This window comes from Coregonus clupeaformis, chromosome 30 (assembly GCF_020615455.1).
Source record: "Coregonus clupeaformis isolate EN_2021a chromosome 30, ASM2061545v1, whole genome shotgun sequence".
NCBI lineage: Eukaryota > Metazoa > Chordata > Actinopteri > Salmoniformes > Salmonidae > Coregonus > Coregonus clupeaformis.
In genome coordinates this window covers 4,253,950-4,275,096 of record NC_059221.1, presented here as the reverse complement: position 1 = coordinate 4,275,096, position 21,147 = coordinate 4,253,950, and the positions used below count along the sequence as shown (strand labels likewise).

Sequence of the window (21,147 nt, the reverse complement as noted above, 5' to 3'; positions counted from 1 at the left end):
AAAAAAAAGACAAGAATTCATCAAATAAATCATCACAGCAAAGGAATGTAGTTTGTGAGCTACAAAATGAACATCTGACAGTCTGAGGCAGAGTGCTCTGCAATCATCCTACTCCAACTATTGACAGGGATAATGTGGCATTTCTTATTTGTCAGTATGACTTTAATGAGTGGGTCCTGCCTTGATGACTGTATTAGAGTTACAATACTTGTCCTACAGATTTGTGTAGTCTTAAATTATTACTTGGAATAAACTAATAGCTAAAACGCTCCTTGTCCCAGAATGACATGCTAGCTAGTGATAAAGCTATCTGCTCCTGCTAGCTAGCAACAGATCTACTTGTTGTAACTAGCTAGCTAACTAGCAAGCTAGCTAACTACATTACTTGTTCTAAGTTGATTTGATTAGATTTTGAGTCATTTTACACCTTGCATTGAAGGTATCACGTTTCTATAACTAAATAGTTAGATTTCAAATACATAAAAAAGACTTTATAGATGTTTGTCGGACGGAGATCTTTCTCAAGATGTCACCAGCTGTCTACTACTTTAGATACGGATTACGTGATTGGCAGACGTGATCAGCAGAGATAGTACCATGGATAGTACACACGTTTTGATTGGTTTACAGTTTAGCTCAGTTGGTAGAGCATGGCGCTTGCAACACCAGGGTTGTGGGTTCGATTCCCACAGGGGGCCAGTATGCACTCACTAACTGTAAGTCGCTCTGGATAAGAGCGTCTGCTAAATGACTAAAAATCTAAAATCTAGTACTTGGCGGCGTCTGCCTCCTTCTTCTTTAAAGTTTTATGGCAGACTACACCTATTGGTGTATTGCCGCCACCTACTGTACGGGGTCTTCTTCTTTGATATTATTGCATTCAGCAAACAAATGCTATAGGTGCATGCCGGCTACTGTTTTGGCTGTATATCAGCCCAAATAATTAACAAAATAAAACTAAACTAAATCAACTAAACTCACTGTACTCCTTTATTCAGCTTCAACTGCCAAAGCCCATCCCTACAGGCTCTGGGACCTGAGAAGGAAGAGCATCTTCGGACAGTATTCTTTGCAATGTTTCGGCAGCGAAGTCCTGGAGACCCAAAAGCCTTTCAGACGCAAATACTATTATGTCCAGTTTCTTGGACTTTTTGTTCGTTTGTGCAGTATAATTAATCACATGCGTGATAAACACTATAAAATCCACCTTCACAATCAGCATATCAGGTTTCCCTCAACTGTTGAACAACACTCAGAATCTCTACAGTCTGCGGAGCATCCACCGCCATATCTTCAGCTCCCCTCACTCTACTACTACTCAACTATTTCACGTGCCTCCGCGTAGGAGACCTGCTGTATAGCCCTGACCCTTGCCACTTCATATTCCTTTACCCTAACCGGGCACTCCGGGGAATTGGGGCGGCATTTTCCTGTCCAGCTAGCGAACATAAAAGTTCTTAAAAAATCAAGAATTGACATTGCCAACAAACAGAAATGTGTTCAGAATAAATAAATATATACAGTTGAAGTCGGAAGTTTACATACACTTAGGTTGGAGTCATTAAAACTTGTTTTTCAACCACTCCACACATTTCTTGTTAACAAACTATAGTTTTGGCAAGTCAGTTAGGACATCTACTTTGTGCATGACACAAGTAATTTTTCCAACAATTGTTTACTTACAGATTATTTCACTTATAATTAACTGTATCACAATTCCAGTGGGTCAGAAGTTTACATACACTAAATTGACTGTGCCTTTAAACAGCTTGGAAAATTCCAGAAAATGATGTCATGGCTTTAGAAGCTTCTGATAGGCTAATTGACATCATTTGAGTCAATTGGAGGTGTACCTGTGGATGTATTTCAAGGACTATCTTCAAACTCAGTGCCTCTTTGCTTGAAATCATGGGAAAATCAAAAGAAATCAGCCAAGACCTCAGAAGAAAAGTTGTAGACCTCCACAAGTCTGGTTCATCCTTGGGAGCAATTTCCAAACGCCTGATGGTACCATGTTCATCTGTACAAACAATAGTACGCAAGTATAAACACCATGGGACCACGCAGCCGTCATACCGCTCAGGAAGGAGACGCGTTCTGTCTCCTAGAGATGAACGTACTTTGGTGCGAAAAGTGCAAATCAATCCCAGAACAACAGCAAAGGACCTTGTGAAGATGCTGGAGGAAACAGGTACAAAATTATCTATATCCACAGTAGAACGAGTCCTATATCAACATAACCTGAGAGGCCGCTCAGCAAGGAAGAAGCCACTGCTCCAAAACCCCCATAAAAATGCCAGACTACAGTTTGCAACTGCAAAGATGTTACGTGAATTATTTAACAAACTATTTTAGTGTCTCTGTGCGTCTCCCAAAAGGTTGTAAGTCTTTTGGGATTTAAGTAACGGCCAGAGTCCCGGTCTGCATAGTCAGAGATATTTATTCATTGAGAATTCTGCCATCACAATTTCAGAGTCCATCTTTTATACTCATACGTCATACAAAAAGAAATCCCTCCCCTCTGTAGGCGGGCTGTAGTTTTCCACTCTAAAACTGCTCTACTGACCTTCAGTTCACATACACACACACACATATACACACATGCATACACACATACATACACACACATATCCTACTCCCTGCTTTACTCAGTTATTGCCGTTCTCACAATATTCTGCACCATGTTTTCATAACAGTTTCTCCCCTCCCTAAATTGGGAGGCCTCTTTATCTTAGTTTCTCAGTTGTCTTTGTTGTCTGGCCTAACTCTTACTCACATTGCTAAATAGTGGCTCAATGCCATAGCCTTTACTGGTCCTACACTCTGACATTTCTAACACATTATACACAGTTTCAGGGTGTAATAATTAGTAATTAATAATTAATCTATCAATTCCACCCTTTGACTAAATATTACACACATACAAAATATATGTTGTTATAGAAATGAATCACACTCATTGAAGTATATAAGTTGGTTTGCATATAAAAACATTACAGGTTCATCAGGGTTACCTCATGATTAAAAGCGTAACGTTACTTTTTAGCAATGGTAACTAGTACATCATACTTAAAACGAGACTTTAATACACAAAAGATCATTACAATAACTTTTAAACTAGAGATTTATAGTTCTAGGAAAACATCCAGTCTCAAACTGGATCGTCGTTGTCCTCCACCAAGCCTGGTAGGTCATATCCTTCATTCCTTAGGTCGGAGTCCGGGATTGGGCCGTATCTCACCATCTGTTGGGAAACCACCTTCTCCATCTCTTTTTCTCACCAACCCTCAGACACAGGAAATAAGACAACATCCACAAAGAACAAGTATACCCATAGAAGCTATAACTTCACCCAGAATAGTTACAACAATAGGTTTCCATTTACCAAATATGTTATCAAACCAACCGTTTATGGAGCTATCAATACCAGAGTTCTCAGCCAGTTCGTTCGCCAGCGTGGTGACTCCCTGAAGCGCTTTGGTCACGGACCCGTCCGGTGCTGTGTTGTTGGTTGGAGATGAAAGTACAGCACATAGATCCAAACAGAACACAAACCCCGTCCCGCTCAGCCAAAAGCATATCTAAAGCCATTCTATTCTGCCATGTCATTAAGCTAGTTGCCGCTGTCTGCTCAGCTAATCCCTTTATTGCATAACGAGTGTGGTTTATAAATCTTTGCTGGTTATAGTAAATATAATTTATCCAATCTACATTTTTATTAATTGTTGACCACCAGAAAATACTTGATTCAAACCCAGCTGCTATCTGATTGTGGATCCCATCAATATATATCCTTTCATCAAAGGATCCCGGGAGGAGGTCCTACTTTCTACGTGACAACTCACCAGTCTCTGACACGTTTGATTGTTTGCGTATGTAGGTGAGTTCACAATCTGTTATCACCACACAACCATCAGATGTCAACACGGGCCTGGTTTTGGTTCCTAAAATCCTCTGGCTGCAACAAAGAGGAGAGATTAGTCATGGTCTCTTTAGTTGTGATATTCTCTGTGTGGGAGCAGGAGCTAAGATGTCCTACACTGTATCCTATCTTATTAGTCCAAGAAAAACTATTATAATCCCCTGAGACTTCAAACGGAGGCAACCTAGGTCGGGATGACTTTGTTATCGGGGGATACAGATAGTGCAAGTTACTACAAGACTCTTTCACCACATTCCCAGGTGGCTTGCATGGAGGATAAACCTGACAGAGAGTCAAAGCCTGTCAAGGGGAACGGAGTAGTTGTTAACCTTGGTTTGGCTGTCCTACAGGCATAACAGTCCTCTTTAGACATAGTTCTTGCCGTATACTAAATCCATTCCAACCACAGGTCAAGATTTCTACACCCCGTCTCCACCTGTCCTACTTTCTTCAGGTCTATAGTTTGCACTATCTTCACAACAGCCCCGGTCTCACTACCTCCCTCAGAGAGGTTTACTCTATAGGGTGCCCCAGTTGAAGAGGATATCTCACTTGTTCAGGTCTGTAACCTGTTTTAGCGTAATTTAGACTTTCAGACAGTACCTACCCTTATATGGGTTGCACTGCCATTTCTGGTAATTCACTACTTTCACAATACTACACCTGTCCCTAAACTGTGTATGGAGATTGACATATCCCCCCCGCTTGGTATGAGCAACTACATAGTCCCAGGATGTACATGGTGACATACATATGGTGATGTCCTTCCCTAAAGTCCCTAGTACTTCCCCTTTCCCTATGTCTAGCTGTCTCCTATGCCTTCGTAGACTATGCTCAGGTATTATTTTATCAACTTGTGTTAGGTTAACTACTACTTCTGGCTGATCAGGAGGGCCTGAGTGTGTTAGGAATATGGCCCCCACAATCAGACAGCTACCTACCGTCAGGAGACCTGTGAATCCCCACCCTCGCCCTGAGAACATGTCAGACGCCAGAGGCCAACCCATTGCTTCACCTTCTATCGAACTCACACAGGGATGATCAGACAGGGTAAGGGAAACTTCGTTAAGGAGCCAACCCCCGAGCCCTAGTGGTGATCGGTTCTTTCTCCTAACTCTGTGTTTGTTCGTCAGGTGTAACTGGGTTTACCTTTTTGCAGTGTGTGACATGCACCCAGATGGATCTCTCAGCTATTCTGCTGGCAAAGGCAGTAACCAATAGGACTTGGTAGGGCCCTTCCCAACAGGCCTGCTTCCAGTTTTTCTTATTTTAGGGACTGGATGCTCACCAGTCTCCTGGTTAGATAGAGTGGGTCACCTTCTCCTTTAGTTCACCTGTGGGGCACAAAACCTCTGACATACGGGTGTGGTTAATAAATTATCTTCTCACGTGTTCTGCTAGGGTGCTCTCTAGTTCTATGTCTGCCTGTCTGGTCCTGCCAACTGTGGCATTCTGTAAGGTCTTCCAAACACTTTCTCAAAGGGGGATAACCCATCTTTATCTGGGGTTACTCTAAATGTCTTTCCTTCACTCCGTGATAACTCTATAAAATCCATTTCCAATTGCTGGAAAGGGTACTTAGCCGGAGGATACTCACCCTGAGGTGCCCTTTGTCTGCCCTGGTGATTATTTTGAGCACAGATAACACATCTTGAACAAAAGTTTTTTTTTGTTATTATTATTTTTTTAATAATTAGTAATCCCATGTGCAACAAAGTGTTGTCTAATCTGTTCTACCATCCATCCCTCCTTTTGACACATGTCACTGCCCATGTGTAAATATTACCACCTACCTAAACAATCACTTAGGTAATATTGGTAATTTATCATCCAATTGCCATCCCTTATTTTTATTTATTGGTAAAATAAACTATCTTAAAGTCCTCCTCTCATGCCTTTAGAATTTACCAGTGTGGATGATTAATTAACACCAGAAAGTTAAAACAGAGTTCAGAGGCAATTGAAATTCCATCCCATAGTATACCAAACATTACCATTATTCTAAATATTTAATAAATGTTACTTATCCCAAGTGTTCATTAAGTCCTCATGACATTCATTCTCATAAGAAATCATATATACCCCAAACTGAAAACCCCAATTAAAAAACAACAACCAAACAGCCAGGTCATGAGGACTCCTGATTTCTCTCTTCCCCTTCTGCCTACAGTTTCTTAACTGGTGCCCTTTCCTTGCACAGTAACTACACGGTTCCTCACATTCTCTAACAAAATGTCCCGTTTTGTCACAATTGTAACACTTCCACTCACTCCTGTCTCCACTATTACCATTTCCTTCTTGTCTGTCTTTGCTACCGTAACCTCTCTTCTCTCCTAGGTATTGACTAATAGTCTCACTGTCTCTAATTCAACACAAAACCCCATCATCAAATGTACTCCCAGCAGAACTGAAAAAAAAACAAAACAAACTGTGATTTCCAGGACACTGCACCTTTGTTTCTGGCCTCTCTATCTCCCCGAGAATTGGCCCTCCCTCAAGGTCCCTCCCAATCTGCTCTTGGTAAACTGCAAACCTTTTATTGCTTCTGGTTTCATAGGGTATTGCTTCTGATATGGCCTATGATTAGATTTGGGTATCACCTGTACTGGAATTACCCCTTTTATTAATCCTACGTCTGCTGGACCCCGGGACCACAAATGCTCTGGAACTTCTTTTAAGTCTGACTCCTGTTGTTCTGTCAACAGGTATTCCTCTCCTCAGTATCTGCTATTCTCATCTAAATGTACTATCTGTGGATGGGCTGTGTTGATCGCCACTCACAATATTGACCCAATCAGTGATCCTCTTACCCTTGGATACCCACTGGCCCATGTCTTTCCAGTCCTCTGCTGGCTCCTTTGCTAGGGACACATGTGGGCTCCATCTTTCCCTGAACTTTGGGGCCCTAGTTCCACCTCCACTGCTGCGTGGGTGTTGTCATAGTGAAACCATTTCAAGGCTATAGTCCTTTCTGTGGTTTTAAATAATGCTTCCTCATAGATTGCATCTGGACCTGGGTGTTTGCTATACCAGAGAGTACAGTGTAGGTCATCGGGGGACATTTTTAGTGGGGCCTGGTACTACATCATCAGCAAGTTCCATCAAGGTTCGGGGAATATCAGTTATTCCCCCCTTAACAAATCTTGCCTATACCAATAACATGGCTCCCCTTCCCCACAGACCACCATATTGTCTCTGACTATGTGTACTTTCATTCCCCTCTCAGTGGAAATGACGGCCACATTCAATTTAGTCATTACATCACGTCCTAGTAAATTTACCGGACACAGCTTAGATATCAGGATGGGTATGGTTGTCTCTCCTCCTGATTGGTCATGTTTTAGGGTTATTGGGGCTGATAACCTTTCAATAAATTGATGACCAGAGGCAGATCGCACTATGATTTTCTCCCCATCAATCCTGACTCCATCTGGCTTGTCTGTTGCACAGATTGCTGTCCTGCAGGCTCCCGTATCACAAAGGAATTTAATTTTCTTACCCATTACTGTCAATGTCAAATAAGGTTTCTGTTCCTGTTGAAGTGCTAAGTCAATAGTTGCCAATTCAAACACCTCACAATTTGGATCAAAGGGTTCCTTAGTCTTCCCCTCACTAGAGTCTACTATTTCTCCCTCAAGGACTAGTCACGCCTTATCTTCCTCTTCCTCACGCTCAAAGCTGGGGGATGGACTTCTCTCTCGCTCTTCTCTCTTTTCTCTCTTTTCTCTCCCCGGTTTCCCTTCTTGCCCTCTCCTTTATGTTTGCAGCGGGAAAAGTTATGGCCTATCTTGCCACAGTATTTACACGGGGCCTCACATTCTTTGGCAAAGTGCCATCCCTTGTTACAGTTAAAGCCCCTATTCTCCCCCCCCCCCGTGGCCTTCACTCTTTCCTGCCTTATCTCCTCTCTCTCCTAAGTTTCTAGTTCTACCCGCCATCTCTCCCAGAGTGGCAATTAGTTACTCTGCATCTTCCTCTTCTTTCTTGGCTCTGTCCTGTCTGTTATTCTGCTCATGATGGATTGCATGTCTCTCTGAGGCTATTACACAATTCAGTTATTTTCCCAACATACTCTCCGTGATCGGCCCATGGCAAAAGTGTCCTCTGGGCATCCCCTGAAACCCACTGCCCTCTAACGGCAGCCCAAACCTTACTATTCCTGTTTTGGGGTGGGTCATTCCTTCTACCGCTCTGGCCACGTCCTCTGTGTTCATGGCCTGTCTGCTAAATGGCATATTATTATTATTACTGTATACATCTAAGGTTGCTGGGGCCCCTTTCATTCCCCGCCAATATATTAGGTAAGGCTATCAGTGGGTACTGGCCCCCTCCTACTCTCTCTCTCTCTCTCTCTCACTGCTTCTTTCTCCTTTACACACCTTATGTATCTGTTTAAGCATGGATTCGAGTTTATCTGCGTCTAGACGTCCCTCAAAACCATACCTCTCCCTCCACCTGGTTACATAATGGAGATTTCTTCTATCCCTGGATTCCATTTTAATTACATAAAGTATTTCTTGTCCCCAGTAAATTCTGGGACCTCTTGTGAGGATTTGCCCCCCATGGTTGGTACTATTAAAAATCCCTTAGCCACCTCTTCTATATAACAAGTCAATTTAACAAGTAATTCAAAATAGCTTCACACAACAACACCTTGAATCACCCCTTCCTGTATATGTAATCTTGACTAGTCCCCCAGAATTATCTCATACTTTTACAGGGGGATTTATCCCCACAATGTAATCTTGATAATTCCTGACAGTCTCATACAACAGGAATGGGTTCTCCCTCCTCTATACAACCACCTGGAACCACCCCTCCCTGTATATGTAGTCTTGACTAGTCCCCCAGAATTATCTCATACTTTTACAGAGGGATTTATCCTCACAATGTAATCTTGATAATTCCTGACAGTCCCCTACATTTCACTTAAAATGGCTACGCATTGATCAATTTGCTACTTTTCAATATTTTAGCAAGTTCTCAAATCAATTTCACCAAGTAATGAATAAGACTACTGACCTTATCCTTGCAGCCGAGATTCAATGTAGGTTTGGATTCCGTCACCGTCTCTGTCATTAATCAGGTGTCCTCTGGCCTGTTTTAACCCTTAATGTCAAAGGGCAGGACTTTCTATTTACGAATGTATCATTCGCCCGTCGACGGTTTTCAGAGTTACCTGGAATGACAGAAACAGGGTATTGGAGTCCGGCTCAGAAGGACCAAGCTGTTACGTGAATTATTTAACAAACTATTTTAGTGTCTCTGTGCGTCTCCCAAAAGGTTGTAAGTCTTTTGGGATTTAAGTAACGGCCAGAGTCCCGGTCTGCATAGTCAGAGATATTTATTCATTGAGAATTCTGCCATCACAATTTCAGAATCTTTTATACTCATACGTCATACAAAAAGAAATCCCTCCCCTCTGTAGGTGGGCTGTAGTTTTCCACTCTAAAACTGCTCTACTGACCTTCAGTTCACACACACACACACATATACACACATGCATACACACATACAGTGGGGAAAAAAAGTATTTAGTCAGCCACCAATTGTGCAAGTTCTCCCACTTAAAAAGATGAGAGAGGCCTGTAATTTTCATCATAGGTACACGTCAACTATGACAGACAAATTGAGGAAAAAAAATCCAGAAAATCACATTGTAGGATTTTTAATGAATTTATTTGCAAATTATGGTGGAAAATAAGTATTTGGTCACCTACAAACAAGCAAGATTTCTGGCTCTCACAGACCTGTAACTTCTTCTTTAAGAGGCTCCTCTGTCCTCCACTCGTTACCTGTATTAATGGCACCTGTTTGAACTTGTTATCAGTATAAAAGACACCTATCCACAACCTCAAACAGTCACACTCCAAACTCCACAATGGCCAAGACCAAAGAGCTGTCAAAGGACACCAGAAACAAAATGGTAGGCCTGCACCAGGCTGGGAAGACTGAATCTGCAATAGGTAAGCAGCTTGGTTTGAAGAAATCAACTGTGGGAGCAATTATTAGGAAATGGAAGACATACAAGACCACTGATAATCTCCCTCGATCTGGGGCTCCACGCAAGATCTCACCCCGTGGGGTCAAAATGATCACAAGAACGGTGAGCAAAAATCCCAGATCCACACGGGGGGACCTAGTGAATGACCTGCAGAGAGCTGGGACCAAAGTAACAAAGCCTACCATCAGTAACACACTACGCCGCCAGGGACTCAAATCCTGCAGTGCGAGACGTGTCCCCCTGCTTAAGCCAGTACATGTCCAGGCCCGTCTGAAGTTTGCTAGAGTGCATTTGGATGATCCAGAAGAGGATTGGGAGAATGTCATATGGTCAGATGAAACCAAAATATAACTTTTTGGTAAAAACTCAACTCGTCGTGTTTGGAGGACAAAGAATGCTGAGTTGCATCCAAAGAACACCATGCCTAATGTGAAGCATGGGGGTGGAAACATCATGCTTTGGGGCTGTTTTTCTGCAAAGGGACCAGGACGACTGATCCGTGTAAAGGAAAGAATGAATGGGGCCATGTATCGTGAGATTTTGAGTGAAAACCTCCTTCCATCAGCAAGGGCATTGAAGATGAAACGTGGCTGGGGTTTTCAGCATGACAATGATCCCAAACACACCGCCCGGGCAACGAAGGAGTGTCTTCGTAAGAAGCATTTCAAGGTCCTGGAGTGGCCTAGCCAGTCTCCAGATCTCAACCCCATAGAAAATCTTTGGAGGGAGTTGAAAGTCCGTGTTGCCCAGCGACAGCCCCAAAACATCACTGCTCTAGAGGAGATCTGCATGGAAGAATGGGCCAAAATACCAGCAACAGTGTGTGAAAACCTTGTGAAGACTTACATAAAACGTTTGACCTGTGTCATTGCCAACAAAGGGTATATAGGTGGCCTACAAACCTGACTCAGTTACAGCAGCTCTGTCAGGAGGAATGGGCCAAAATTCACCCAACTTATTGTGGGAAGCTTGTGGAAGGCTACCCGAAACGTTTGACCCCTGTCAAACAATTTAAAGGCAATGCTACCAAATACTAATTGAGTGTATGCAAACTTCTGACCCACTGGGAATGTGATGAAAGAAATAAAAGCTGAAATAAATCATTCTCTCTACTATTATTCTGACATTTCACATTCTTAAAATAAAGTGGTGATCCTAACTGACCTAAGACAGGGAATTTTTACTAGGATTAAATGTCAGGAATTGTGAAAAACAGAGTTTAAATCTATATGGCTAAGGTGTATGTAAACTTCCGACTGTACAATATGTAAAAACCAGCTCCTCCATTGACAGAGCTCGATCATCTTGAAAACTATAGTAGATAGCTTACTACGGCCCACCACCTATGCTCATCCCTAGAGACTTTAGTGCATTGGCGCTGTTGTGACTGTATTGTGACCTTCTCGACTGTATTGTGACCTTCTCCCCTCCAGAAAAAGGCAGCCAAGCTGAAGAAGGCCAACAGCTTTGAGGACACTGACACGGACCAGGAGAGCACCAGCAGCACCTCCCGCGCCCCCCTACACCACAGCAGGTACTGTTACTGTAGAGGCACGGACTGTTACCATAGAGACATGAACTGTTACCATAGAGACATGTAGTGGGACCATAGAGACATGGAATGTTACCATATAGACATGGGCCATGTCCTAATACCTATACCTAAATAGTAGGCCTTTTGAGTATGTGAAAAAATTAGGTATTACATTATGTGACATTTCGACAATCAAGTATACTTTAAATGCCTGGATGTCATACTGATTTCGGCTTTTCATCTAGTAGAATTCACTGCATAATTGAGGAAGATAATTTTTTACACCCACGTGTGTTTCGATAACAGCTGATAATCAGAATAGGGGATGTGCGGGGAATAATCGCAATTGCGCATTCGATGATGCCTTCTAAGTATGGATGAGTAGTATGTTGATATTTGTTGCCTACTGCATACGTTTTTTTCTAAACAGTACATTATATATAGTATGCAGTATGATTACGACACAGTATGCAGTTTAAGTAAGTAGCAGACAAGCCAGATTTCGGGCACGGCCATGAACTGTTACCACAGAGACGTTTACTGTTACCACAGAGACGTGGACTGTTACCACAGAGACGTGGACTGTTACCACAGAGACGTGGACTGTTACCACAGAGACATGGACTGTTACCACAGAGACATGTTGTGGGACCATAGAGACCTGGACTGTTACCGTAAAGATATGGTCTGTTAAGAGTCATGGACTGTTACCATAGAGACATGGACCGTTACTACGGAGACATGGACTGTTACCATATAGATATCGCCTGTTACCACAGAGACATGGACTGTTACCACGTAGATATTGACTGTTACCATATGGACATGGACTGTTACCATAGAGACATGGACTGTTATCATAGTGACATGTTACACCTGCACCACAGCAGGTACATCACAGCATGTACTACATAGCAGGTTACCATTGAGACGCTCTGTACAACCGTACTGTAAGCCTAGATGTACCATAGTACTGTTCCACTGGCTCACTGGTTGTTTTCCTGCAGGAAGAAGAAGACCATGAAGCTGTCCAGGGCTCTGTCAGACCTGGTCAAATACACCAAGTCAGTGGGCGTCTCTGACATAGAGACACAAGGTGAGCAGGGAGAACAAACCCTACTGGAGACTGCTTTACTATACTGATACTGACCCCAGAGACAGTAGTAGGAATAGAGAAGAGTGGCGTGTATCTGTTTTTAAAGTGTTGACAGTCCATTTCAGACAAAGGAGTCTTTCTTTTTGTGTGTTGATTTGTTTTATCCCCAAGCCAAAATAAAGGATTTAGTTGTCTGTGTGTCACTTATGTTTGTGTGCCCGTGTGTCTTAAGTTTGTGAACTGTGTGTGTGTGTCTTCCAGCCGCCAGCTCCAGTTGGCAGGTGTCTTCTCTGAGCGAGACCAAGGCCCACCAGATCATGCAGCAGAAAGCCGCCACCTTCATCCACTTCAACCAGCGGCAGCTCTCACGCATCTACCCCTCCTCCTACCGTGTGGACTCTTCCAACTTCAACCCACAGCCCTTCTGGAACGCTGGATGCCATCTGGGTACGGGGGGGGTTCCATTTCCAAATAAAAACCTTGTTTGATAATGTCGAGCTGGATTGAATTCTCCATCCTGTTGAATTCTCCAATGGCTGCTCACACGGACAGAATATGGTTCCATTAGCCCCCAAATTAAAATGTACTAAAATGTTTTGGTTTGTGTGATTTTCAGTGGCGTTGAACTACCAGTCGGAGGGGAGAGTGCTCCAGCTGAACCGAGCCAAGTTCAACAGCAACGGCAACTGTGGTTACATCCTGAAGCCGGCCTGCATGTGTGAAGGTGGGCAGCAGCATCCTCCCATTGATTTCATAGCAAAACAAGTACAGGGTCATATTCACAAGGGCACACCGTAGCAAAACAAGTTTAGGTTGTCCCTTCCTGTTTCAGTTTGTTTTCTTTCATTTGGTGCTGCGTGAGTACCACCCAGGTATCTAACAGAGTAAAGAGTAATAGGGTTTTTGTTCTCAGTCCCTCCTGTAGGTGTCTTTAACCCTATGATGGAGGACCCATTGCCGGGGCAGATGAAGAAACAACTGGTGCTGAAGATCATCAGCGGGCAGCAGCTGCCCAAGCCCAAAGACTCAATGCTGGGGGACAGAGGAGAGGTGATGATTAATTTTTTACTCATTATTTTAGATACAGATTTCAAATGTATGCCGAAAATCCATCCTCCAAATGACCTTTTTATCGATTTCATTTGAGGAAGAACATATTTTTGGGCCAAGATTACACAGAAGGTCCCTATTACTAATACTGCTACTACATTGGCTGTTTTGGTGACACCTCTTAACTTCTGTCTGTCTGTCTGTCTGTGGGTCAGATTATTGACCCCTTTGTGGAGGTGGAGATCATTGGTCTGCCAGTGGACTGCTGTAAGGAACAAACCAGGGTGGTGGACGACAATGGTGAGTAAAAAGATGGCTAAATGTGTATTGCACCCGCTACTTATCCTTTAGGTTGGGTTAAGTCGGGTGTTTCGTTTTTTTTGTTTGCACTTGTCTAGACGTGTGTTTGTGTCATGGATAATTGATGAGGTTGGCACCGAAGCAGTGCACTTACAGCACCACTGGGTCTCCACACACACACGCACACACACACACACACACACACACAACCCTGAATTATTCATGACTGCTGAGCCAGCGCTCTAACTCGTCTCTCTCTATATCTCTCACTTCCTCTCTCCTGCTCTTTTTCGCTATCCATATCTCTCCCACTCTCTGCCCATCTCAATCTGTGTCTTTCTCTACCTCCCTCTTTATCTCCCTCCCGCTTTCTCTACCTCCCTCTATATCTCCCTCCCTCTTTCTCTACCTCCCTCTTCATCTCCCTCCTCTTTCTCTACCTCCCTCTTTCTCTCTGTCTATTTCTATATTTTCTCTCACACTTTACTTCTTCCCCACACCTTCTCTTGCTTCATCCCTCTCCCTCCCCCTCTCCCTTCCCCTCTCCTCTCCCTCTCCCTCCTCCTCTCCCTTCCCCTCTCTCCTCCCTCTCTCCTGTCCTACCTCCTTCTCTCTTTCCTCTCCTCTACAGGCTTTAACCCCATGTGGGAGGAGACGCTGGTGTTCACGCTGCACATGCCCGAGCTGGCGCTTGTCCGTTTCCTAGTGTGGGACCACGACCCTATCGGCCAGGACTTCATTGGCCAGCGCACCATCGCCTTCAACAGCATGATACCAGGTACCTACCTACATCCTCCTCCTCCTCCACTCCAGCAAACCCCCAACAGCTACTATACTGGGGGCAAGTGGTGGCCTTCAGACACTCAGCTGGCCTATTGTGTTAGCATAGGCTATGTGTGTTATGTGTTCGTTATGCTGAATGCTGATTGGCTGAAAAAACCGTGGTATGAGAAAACAATACTTGTTACTGTTCTAATTATTTTGGTAACCAGTTTATAATAGCAGCAAGGCACCTCGGGGGTTTGTGGTATATGGCCAAAATACCTTGGCTAATGGCTGTACCCAGGCACTCAACGTTGCGTAGTGAATAAGAACAGCCCTTAGCCATGGTAGGCACTTAACCCTAATTGCTCCTGTAAGTCGCTCTGGATAAGAGCGTCTGCTAAATGACAAAAATGTAAATGTAAATGTATATTGGCCATATACCACACCTCCTCGGGCCTTATTGCTTAAGTATATGCTATAGTGTATAGTTGTTAGTAGTTTGTGTACTCTGGATAAGAGCGTCTGCTAAATGACAAAAATGTAAATGTAAATGTATATTGGCCATATACCACACCTCCTCGGGCCTTATTGCTTAAGTATATGCTATAGTGTATAGTTGTTAGTAGTTTGTGTACTAGTGTAATGGTTTGTACTATACTGATCATTATATGTGTTAGTTGTTATATGTGTTAGTTTGTACTATACTGTAGTTGATATAGTTGTTAGTAGTTTGTGTGCATTAGTTTAACATTTGAGTCATTTAGCAGACTCTCTTTTCCAGAGTGACTTACTGTTAGTGCATTCATCTTAAGATAGCTAGGTGGGACAACCACATATCACACTGAGTATACAAGTATACTTTTCATCAATAAAGTAGCTATCAGCAAAGTCAGAGCTAGAAAGAGCTAGAAAGGGGGGAGGGAGGAGGGGGATTATGCAAGTGTTGGTTCAGGAAAGTTGGTGAGGAGGGGGATTATTTAAGATACTCTTTGTAGAGGTAGGGTTTCAGGTGCTTTCAGAAGATGGGCAGGGACTCTTCTGTTCTAGCTTCAGGGGGAAGCTGGTTCCACCATTGGGGTGCCTGGACAGAGAAGAGCTTTGACTGGGCTGAGTGGGAGCTGCCTTCCCGTAGGGGTGGGAGGGCCAAGAGACCCGAGGTGGCAGAACGGTGTGCTCGGGTTGGGGTGTAGGGTTTGAGCATAGCCTGAAGTTAGGGAGGGGAAGTTCCTCTTGCTGCTCCTTAGGCAAGCACCATTGTTTTGTAGTGGATGTGAGCTTCGACTGGAAGCCATTGGAGTGTGCGAAGGAGCGGAGTGACATGGGGGGAACTTGAGCAGGTTGAAAACCAGGCGGGCTGTAGCGTTCTGGATAAGTTGCATGGGTTTGATGGCACAAGTGGGGAGCCCAGCCAACAGCGAGTTGCAGTAGTCCAGACGGGAGATGACAAGTGTCTGGATTAGGACCTGTGCCGCTTCCTGTTGTAGAGCATGAACCTGCAGGAGCGATTCACTGCTTTGATGTTTGCAGAGAACGGCAGGGTGTTGTCCAGGGTCACACCATGGTTCTTTGCATTCTGGGAGGGTGACACTGTGGAGTTGTCAACTGTGATGGAGAGGTCTTTGAGCAGGCAGGCCTTCCTCGGGAGGAAGAGCAGCTCCGTCTTGTTGAGGTTGAGCTTGAGGTGGTGGGCCGACATCCAAGCTGAGGTATCTGCCAGGCACGCAGAGATGCGTGTCGCCACCTCTGTGTCAGAAGGGGGGAGGAGAAAAGTAGTTGAGTGTCATCTGCATAGCAATGATAGGAGAGACCATGTGAGGATGTGACGGAGCCGAGTGACTTGGTGTATAGAGAGAAGAGGAGAGTGCCTAGAACCGAGCCCTGGGGGACACCAGTAGTGAGAGTACGTGGTGCAGACACAGATCCTCTCCACGTCACCTGGTAGGAGTGGCCTGCCAGGTAGGATGCAATTGAAGAGTGTACAGATCCTGAGACGCCCAGCCCTGAGAGGGTGGAGAGGAGGATCTGATGGCTCACGGTGTCGAAAGCAGCGGATAGAACAGAGGAGAGAGAGTCAGCTTTGACAGTGCGGAGAGCCTCCGTGACACAGAGAAGAGCAGTCTCGGTTGAGTGACCTGTCTTGAAGCCTGACTGGTTAGGGTTAAGAAGATCGTTCTGAGATAACGAGAGAGTTGATCAGAGACAGCACGCTTAAGTGTTTTGGAAAGAAAATAAACAAGGGATACAGGTCTATAGTTTTTGACATCAGACGAATCGAGTGTTGGTTTCTTGAGGAGGGGAGCGAATCGGGCCATTTTGAAGTCAGCGGGGAATACAGTATTTAAGGTAACACTTTACTTGACACCCAGCGTCATAACACGTTTTGGCACGTCATAACCATGTCATAACAGCTGACATAACTTGTCATAACCTGTTATAATATGGTTATGACACATATATTTAGACCTGTTGTGTGTTATTTTATGGCTGATTATGACACCTACATAAAGAGTGTAAAAACCTACCACGGTAGTTCTTTTATGGTTGGTTATGATACCTATATAAGAGTGTCAAAACGCCACAAAAGGCAAAACATTCCATTAACCTACGTGTCAACAGTATGTATATGTTATATCTATTTATTTTTTATTGACCATATTCAATTATCATTGTAATTGCGCACATATTGATGTCAGACATGCACCTACCCCAATGCTCTGTTGCTGATGACTGGGATGAATGAAGGAACAGATTTCAGGAGCAGGACAAGACACCCTCTTTTCGACTGATGACTGATAAACTACATGACCAAAAGTACAGTGGGGAGAACAAGTGTTTGATACACTGCCGATTTTGCAGGTTTTCCTACTTACAAAGCATGTAGAGGTCTGTAATTTTTATCATAGGTACACTTCAACTATGAGAGATGGAATCTAAAAGAAAATCACATTTTATGATTTTTAAGTAATTCATTTGCATTTTATTGCATGACATATGTATTTGATCACCTACCAACCAGTAAGAATTCCGGCTCTCACAGACCTGTTAGTTTTTCTTTAAGAAGCCCTCCTGTTCTCCACTCATTACCTGTATTAACTGAACCTGTTTGAACTCGTTAACTGTATAAAAGACACCTGCCCACACACTCAATCAAACAGACTCCAACCTCTCCACAATGGCCAAGACCAGAGAGCTGTGTAAGGACATCAGGGATAAAATTCTAGACCTGCACAAGGCTGGGATGGGCTACAGGACAATAGGCAAGCAGCTTGGTGAGAAGGCAACAACTGTTGGCGCAATTATTAGAAAATGGAAGAAGTTCAAGATGACGGTCAATCACCCTCGGTCTGGGGCTTCATGCAAGATCTCACCTCGTGGGGCATCAATGTTCATGAGGAAGGTGAGGGATCAGCCCAGAACTACACGGCAGGACCTGGTCAATGACCTGAAGAGAGCTGGGACCACAGTCTCAAATAAAACCATTAGTAACACACTACGCCGTCATGGATTAAAATCCTGCAGCACACACAAGGTCCCCCTGCTCAAGCCAGTGCATGTCCAGGCCCGTCTGAAGTTTGCCAATGACCATCTGGATGAGCCAGAGGAGGAATGGGAGAAAGTCATGTGGTCTGATGAGACAAAAATAGAGCTTTTTGGTCTAAACTCCACTCGCCGTGTTTGGAGGAAGAAGAAGGATGAGTACAACCCCAAGAACACCATCCCAACCGTGAAGCATGGAGGTGGAAACATCATTCTTTGGGGATGCTTTTCTGCAAAGGGGACAGGACGACTGCACCGTATTGAGGGGAGGATGGATAGGGCCATGTATCGCGAGATCTTGGCCAACAACCTCCTTCCCTCAGTAAGAGCCTTGAAGATGGGTCGTGGCTGGGTCTTCCAGCATGACAACAACCCGAAACACACAGCCAGGGCAACTAAGGAGTGGCTCCGTAAGAAGCATCTCAATGTCCTGGAGTGGCCTAGCCAGTCTCCAGACCTGAACCCAATAGAAAATCTTTGGAGGGAGCTGAAAGTCTGTATTGCCCAGCGACAGCCCCGAAACCTGAAGGATCTGGAGAAGGTCTGTATGGAGGAGTGGGCCAAAATCCCTGCTGCAGTGTGTGCAAACCTGGAGAAGACCTACAGGAAATGTATGATCTCTGTAATTGCAAACAAAGTTTTCTGTACCAAATATTAAGTTCTGCTCTTCTGATGTATCAAATAATTATGTCATGCAATAAAATGCAAATTAATTACTTAAAAATCATACAATGTGATTTTCTGGATTTTTTTTTTAGATTCCGTCTCTCACAGTTGAAGTGTACCTATGATAAAAATTACAAACCTCTACATGCTTTGTAAGTAGGAAAACCTGCAAAATTGGCTGTGTATCAAATAATTGTTCTCCCCACTGTATGTGGACACGTGCTCGTCGAACATCTCATTCCAAAATCATGGGCATTAATATGGAGTTGGTCCCCTCTTTGCTGCTATAACAGCCTCCACTCTTCTTGGAAGGCTTTCCACTAGATGTTGGCACATTGCTGCGGGGACTTGCTTCCATTCAGCCACAAGAGCATTAGCGATGTCGGGCACTGATGTTGGGCGATTAGGCCTGGCTCGCAGTCGGCGTTCCAATTCATCCCAAAGGTGTTTGATGGGGTTGAGGTCAGGGCTCTGTGCAGGCCAGTCAAGTTCTTCCACACCGATCTCGACAAACCATTTCTCTACGGAACTCGCTTTGTGCACGGGGGCATTGTCATGCTGAAACAGAAAGGGCCTTCCCCAAACTGTTGCCACAAAGTTGGAAGCACAGAATAATCTAGAATGTAATTGTATGCTGTAGCGTTAAGATTTCCCTTCACTGGAACCAAGTGGCCTAGTCCGAACCATGAAAAACAGCCCCAGACCATTATTCCTCCTCCACCAAACTTTACAGTTGGCTCTATGCATTCGGGCAGGTAGCGTTCTCCTGGCATCCGCCAAACCCAGATTCATCCATCGGACTGCCAGATGGTGAAGCGTGATTCATCACTCCAGAGAACGCATTTCCACTGCTCCGGAGTCAAATAGCGGCGAGCTTTACACCACTCCAGCCAACGCTTGGCATTGCGCATGGTGATCTTAGGCTTGTCTGCGGCTGCTCGGCCATGGAAACCCATTTCATGAAGCTCCCGACGAACAGTTATTGTGCTGACGTTGCTTCCAGAGACAGTTTAGAACTCGGTAGTGAGTGTTGCAACCGAGGACAGACAATTTTTACGCGCTACGCGCTTCAGCACTCGGCGGTCCCGTTCTGTGAGCTTGTGTGGCCTACCACTTCGCGGCTGAGCCGTTGTTGCTCCTAGACATTTCCACTTCACAATAACAGAACTTACAGTTGATTGGGGCAGCTCTAGCAGGGCAGAAATTTGAGAAACTGACTTGTTGGAAAGGTGGCATCCTATGACGGTGCCACGTTGAAAGTCACTGAGCTCTTCAGTAAGGCCATTCTACTGCCAATGTTTGTCTATGGAGATTACATGGCTGTGTGCTCGATTTTATACACCTGTCAGCATCGGGTGTGGCTGAAATAGCCGAATCCACTAATTTGAAGTGGTATCCACATACTTTTGTATATATAGTGTATAAGGGCCTGTGTGATGGGCATATTTACATTGACATTTTAGTCATTTAGCAGACGCTCTTATCCAGAGCGACTCACAGTTAGTGAGTGCATACATTTTCATACTGGCCCCCCGTGGGAATCGAACCCACAACCCTGGTGTTGCAAACGCCATGCTCAACCAACTGAGCTACAAATCTGGCTTATGATTATGATGGTCATAATGTTTCTTGACAGTGTCATCAAGTGTATTTTCTTAGTCCAAGTAAAGTGGCACAGGATGGTTATAATGCTTAATTTGAATAAATGTGATGACCATATTATGGCAGGTTATGACAAGTTATGTCAGCTGTTATGACATATTATGACATGGTTATGACCGTGTCATAACTTGTAATGACACCGGGTGCCAAGTAAAGTGTTACCGTATTGAAATACTCAGTGTGACATGGGACAGCAGCGTTGGCTGTGTGTGTGTGTTTGTGCGTGTGTTTGTGAGTATGAGGTGTGTGTGTGTGTTCTAACAGTGCATCCTGAGATACAGAACATTGCGCTCTTTCCTTGTCGCCGGGCTCATTGTCATAATGTCTTTGTTTTTTTTAGGTTTTCGTCACGTGTATTTGGAAGGTATGGAGGAGGCTTCCATCTTTGTTCATGTGTCTGTACATGACATCACTGGTAAGGTAGGTACTAAGGGAGGTACTAGGCCTTTTGTTTTGTAATGAGGGTTTGTCCTTAGTATTGGACAACATTAACAGTTCTTCTCTTAATCATTTAACATTGGGCTTCTAAATAAGATTCCTGTCAAAACACAATTTAGCTCCAAATACTTTTCAACACAGTATTTTAGATAGAATTGAAATTACTCCCCCCT

General features: G+C 44.1%; 1 protein-coding gene across 5 annotated transcripts in view; it reads left to right on the top strand.

The window, feature by feature from the left end:
• Positions 1-21,147, top strand: part of LOC121545935 (1-phosphatidylinositol 4,5-bisphosphate phosphodiesterase eta-2) — a 164,667-nt gene that overhangs the window by 125,638 nt on the left and 17,882 nt on the right. For all 5 annotated transcript variants that reach the window (XM_041856864.2, XM_041856863.2, XM_041856862.2 and 2 more), the window contains exons 13-20: positions 11,360-11,460; positions 12,468-12,556; positions 12,818-13,003; positions 13,173-13,280; positions 13,470-13,606; positions 13,822-13,906; positions 14,538-14,684; positions 20,877-20,956. In XM_041856864.2, coding sequence (XP_041712798.2) covers positions 11,360-11,460; positions 12,468-12,556; positions 12,818-13,003; positions 13,173-13,280; positions 13,470-13,606; positions 13,822-13,906; positions 14,538-14,684; positions 20,877-20,956 — 933 coding nt within the window. The remainder of the gene's footprint in view (positions 1-11,359; positions 11,461-12,467; positions 12,557-12,817; positions 13,004-13,172; positions 13,281-13,469; positions 13,607-13,821; positions 13,907-14,537; positions 14,685-20,876; positions 20,957-21,147) is intronic.